Genomic DNA, 4,471 nt, shown 5'->3' on the forward strand with positions numbered 1-4,471 from the left:
CACACACACACACACACACACACTCTCACACACACACACACCTGACAATATCAGCTTAATAATAAACAGCAGAAGTGAGGTCAGAGAGAGACATTAATGAGCAGTTATGAGTCCGTCAGATCCAGCCCAGACAGCACATGTTCTACGAACACTTTGCTGATGTTCCCATTAAGTTATGAAAACATTAAAACGTCTAATTTTTAAGGGGGAAAACAAGTTTTAAGGGAACGTTCCATTGTATCATTTTGCAAAACATATGGGAATGTTACTTTTGAATGTTCGCTGAACGTTCTGAAAGTAGCAACATTTCAAAAACATTATTTGAGCTAAACAGCTAAAATGTTTCAGAAATAAAACGTTCCCTTAACGATGCATAATTAAAGTTTATGTGCTAACGTTTTGAGAACATTAGAAGTAAAAAAAACTTTCCCTGAGGATTGACAACCAGTGATCAATACATGCATCTATCTCTATTAGTCTTCAAATAAGCAGATATGAACTGAGAGATGATTGACTCCAGCTCTTTGCTGGCCTCTTGTGGATGTTTTAGTTATTAATATGTTAGTTATTGAACAGATAAGCTGATCTGCGAAAACACTTGTTGATATCCAGCATTTATAATACAATACAAGACACTGAAAATATACATACAATATTAAATAAACTAAACACGTGCCAGCTCTTTTCAATAACAGTATCCACACAGTTTGTTATGCTGCTTGATAGTGCAAACTTTATCATTTTATTTTAAAATATTATCAAACACACATAGTTTCTCTTATTTACAGCAGCCACACAAACTAACTAAATAAAACACTTTCTAGCCTTTACATGATTATTACATTTATTCTGCTTCAAATTTAACAAAAGCAACTAGTCAAGTGAAATCAAGTTGTTAGTCATTTGCACAGTGAAATGATCCACACATACACATATAATCAAACACAAACCGGTCAAAATAAAGTAGCCTACAGGTAAAGTCTAGAATGTGGATTGATTTATTTGTATAGACATAAAACATGTCTGTGTCTGGAGAAAGCAGCAGTGAAGGGTTGCATTACTGTAAGCGCTGCAGGTGGAGAACAGATGTGGGCGTGTCTTCTGCTCGGCTGCTTTGCATACGGTGACGTCACAGCACTGACCTGAACAGACTGAACTGTAGTCAGTGCGATGCTATTATAAAAGCGTTAGAATGAATGTGGCTCTCTTTAATGAACAGTTTTCATGGTTTTCATTTTTGACTGTGCATTAACAAAAAAAAAACATAAAGGGATAGTTCATCCAAAAATGAAATGCCTGTCATCATGTAGGAACCTGTATGAGTTTGTTTCTTCGGGTGAACACAAAAGATATTTTGAATAATGCGTTGATGGTAGCCATTGACTTTCATTTTCTATACTATGGAAGTCAATGGCTACCATCAGCTTCTTCAAATGATCTTCAACAGAAGAAGGAAACTCATACAGGGTTGGAACAAGAGGACAAGTAAATAGTTTTTAGGTGAACTTCCCCTAAAGCTTTACATTTATGCATTTGTCAGATGTTTTGATCTAAATCAAGACACGCTGATCATGTGTTGTGGCAGGAAATCATGCAAAAATGAAATGCCTGTCATCATGTAGGAACCTGTATGAGTTTGTTTCTTCGGGTGAACACAAAAGATATTTTGAATAATGCGTTGATGGTAGCTTTCATTTTCTATACTATGGAAGATAATGGCTACCATCAGCTTCTTCAAATGATCTTCAACAGAAGAAGGAAACTCATACAGGGTTGGAACAAGAGGGCAAGTAAATAGTTTTTAGGTGAACTTCCCCTAAAGCTTTACATTTATGCATTTGTCAGATGTTTTGATCTAAATCAAGACACGCTGATCATGTGTTGTGGCAGGAAAAATCTAAAGGTTTGGCTCAGTTTAACCTTAAAATGAACCCTGTCCAAATGATATCCTGATAGTAAAATAACTAAAGCAATCAGTGTGACGTAAAATATGACTGCAAAGTCAGAAAGTGACCCAATTTACACAAATCTGCCATATATTCCTCAAAATCAGATTCAGATGCAAGTGGTTTATTTGCATTGTAAAAACTCTTGACATTGCCAAAACACTGGAGACATGAAACACGCATTTAAAGAGACAGTCGTGCTGATGTGAAGAGCGTGAAGGTCTGTTTGTGTCCAGCGGGTGTGGTTCACATGACAAACAGAGACATTTACCAGTCAAACGCAGTGCCCTTCTTCATGTCTGAGCAGGCCAGCGCTCAAAGGAACATGCAAATGAGTGTGTAGTCGCGGTGGGGACTGTTTGAAGTGTGTCAAATGTCAGCTTTATACGGTTCGCCTCACAGCTCGAGCTGCTGCTCACAGAAAGCTCAGCCGCTCTCTCTCTCTCTCTCTGAGTCTCTCTCAATTTTCAATTTCAATTTAAGAGTGCTTTATTGGCATGACAAAAATTATACATTTGTATTGCCAAAGCAATTGCAGCTGGACTCTCTCTCTCTCTCTCTCTCTCTCTCTCTCTCTCTCTCTCTCTCTCTCTCTCTCTCTCTCTCTCCCTCTCTCTCTCTCTCTCTCTCTCTCCCTCTCTCTCTCTCTCTCTGAACACATTTGCATACAGTTACAGCGAGTGTGTGGATGACGGTATCTAGTGTACCTGTGCGTCCTTCAGCAGCTGAACATCAAACATCATGAAAACACTGATGCATGAGCAGATGAACTCAGTGCATTATATATTTGTGCTAGTCATACAGATTCTCTGAGTTCATTGCATCAGCCTTCTGCATAAATCACACTTCTCTCCAGTTTGCATAATGGCACAATGACGCACAACAAGGCTTTATCTGCTGTTCACAACCCGCTGCAATGCAGTTTTATTTTAAATATTGCATTTATTTAAATATTTAATTTTACATTTTTTCCATTTTCATTTTAATGTCAGTGATTTATTTTTAATATTACTATTTTAGTTTTTTTTAGATTTAATTTATTTTCAGTTAGTAATTTTAGTGCTTCAACTTAAACTTTCAGTTAGTTTTTTAAGATGTCTATATATTTTCTATTTTTTTTTGTCATTTTAGTTCATCAAGTTAAACTAAACGAAAATGAGAAATGTTGCCAGATTAAATAAATGTAAATAAATAAATGATAATAATTATTATTTAATACTATTTGTTTTAATACCTAATATTTTCAGTTAGTTTTTGTGTACTATTTTTTTATCTCACCTTTTATTTTCTAGTTTAGTGCTTCAACTTAAACTAATTTCAGTTCGTTTTTAAATGTCTATATAGTATAACTTCATTTCAGTTTCAGTTGCAGAAATTTTGATATTTTAGTTCATGTCCATGTTAGTATAACCCTGTTATAAACGTGGTCCCGACTCTATCCAGCAGCTTATTTGCACTGTTTTTGTCACAAACGCAAAAAGCACGGGATGCAGTTAGACTGACAGATAACTGATGGCGAAGCTGAAGAAGAAAAGCACACCTGTTAGGACTATAGAGAAAGCCATTCAAGCCTTCGACCGGGAGGTTAACAGATAGTCAACAGTACAGCAGGAGATTTGAATTGCCTTTGTCCCAGTTTAGGTGACATAAACCCGACAGACAATCAACTGGAACGTGAAATAAAAGCAACATTTTCCTAGCAGTGCGGCTGTGAATGCTGTGCCCTTCAGCCCCGCGCCGCCAGAGGACCATTTGCATGGCAGGTCCAGTTAAATGAGGAGACCAGATTCTCTCTACCTGCCATGCAAACCAGCGGAGCAGCAGTTAAAGCACAGGTGTGTCCTCCTCTCTCCAGAGATATGGAAATCATCCGCTCTCAGATTGACTCTCTAGACACTGAGCCGTAAAGCAGAGCCAAGCCGGTCTGAAGATGCCTCGCTCGTTCCTGGTCAAGAGAAAGCAGTCGGCCTGCGCTGGATGGCAGTGGCAGGAGCCGGAGCCGGAGCCCTGCTTCAGTCCAGACACAGGTACCCACATCTCAGAATAATGACAAAAATCAGCAGTCCGTCTTCATTTCTTCTCCTCGTGGCGTCCGAGCCTGACTGGGCTTCTTCTGCGTAACACAAAAGAAGAAAACTGTTCACTGTCCATATAATGAAAGCCAATGGGGTCCAATGTGGTTTGGTTGCAGGGTTGAGATTGAGATTTTGATTCACAAGCTTGCAATTCCATTCAATTTGAAATACAGTAAAAATGTTAAATATTATTATAATTTAAAACAGCTGTTTTCTGTGTGAATATCTGTTAAACTGTAATGTATTTCTGTGATGCGCAGCTGTATTTTCAGCATCATTACTCCAGTCTTCAGTGTCACATGATCTTCAGAAATCATTCTAATATGCTGATTTGCTGCTCAACAAACATTTCTGATTATTATCAATGTTGAAAACAGTCGTGCTGCACAATATTTTTGTGGAAACTGTGATGCATTTTATTTTTCAGGATTCACAGATGAATAGTTTTCT

The 4,471-nt window shown here is 37.7% G+C and overlaps 1 protein-coding gene across 1 annotated transcript in view; it reads left to right on the forward strand.

Annotated features, from left to right (window-relative positions):
• The first annotated feature begins 3,458 nt into the window (after window positions 1-3,458).
• The window catches only part of LOC107690845 (zinc finger protein 628-like), a 4,709-nt gene continuing 3,696 nt past the window's right edge, over window positions 3,459-4,471 (forward strand). The window contains exons 1-2 of the mRNA XM_016489266.1: window positions 3,459-3,530; window positions 3,840-3,973. Of these exons, the coding sequence (XP_016344752.1) occupies window positions 3,459-3,530; window positions 3,840-3,973 (206 nt within the window). The remainder of the gene's footprint in view (window positions 3,531-3,839; window positions 3,974-4,471) is intronic.

Source organism: Sinocyclocheilus anshuiensis, unplaced genomic scaffold (genome assembly GCF_001515605.1).
Source record: "Sinocyclocheilus anshuiensis isolate Anshui unplaced genomic scaffold, SAMN03320099.WGS_v1.1 scaffold2267, whole genome shotgun sequence".
NCBI lineage: Eukaryota > Metazoa > Chordata > Actinopteri > Cypriniformes > Cyprinidae > Sinocyclocheilus > Sinocyclocheilus anshuiensis.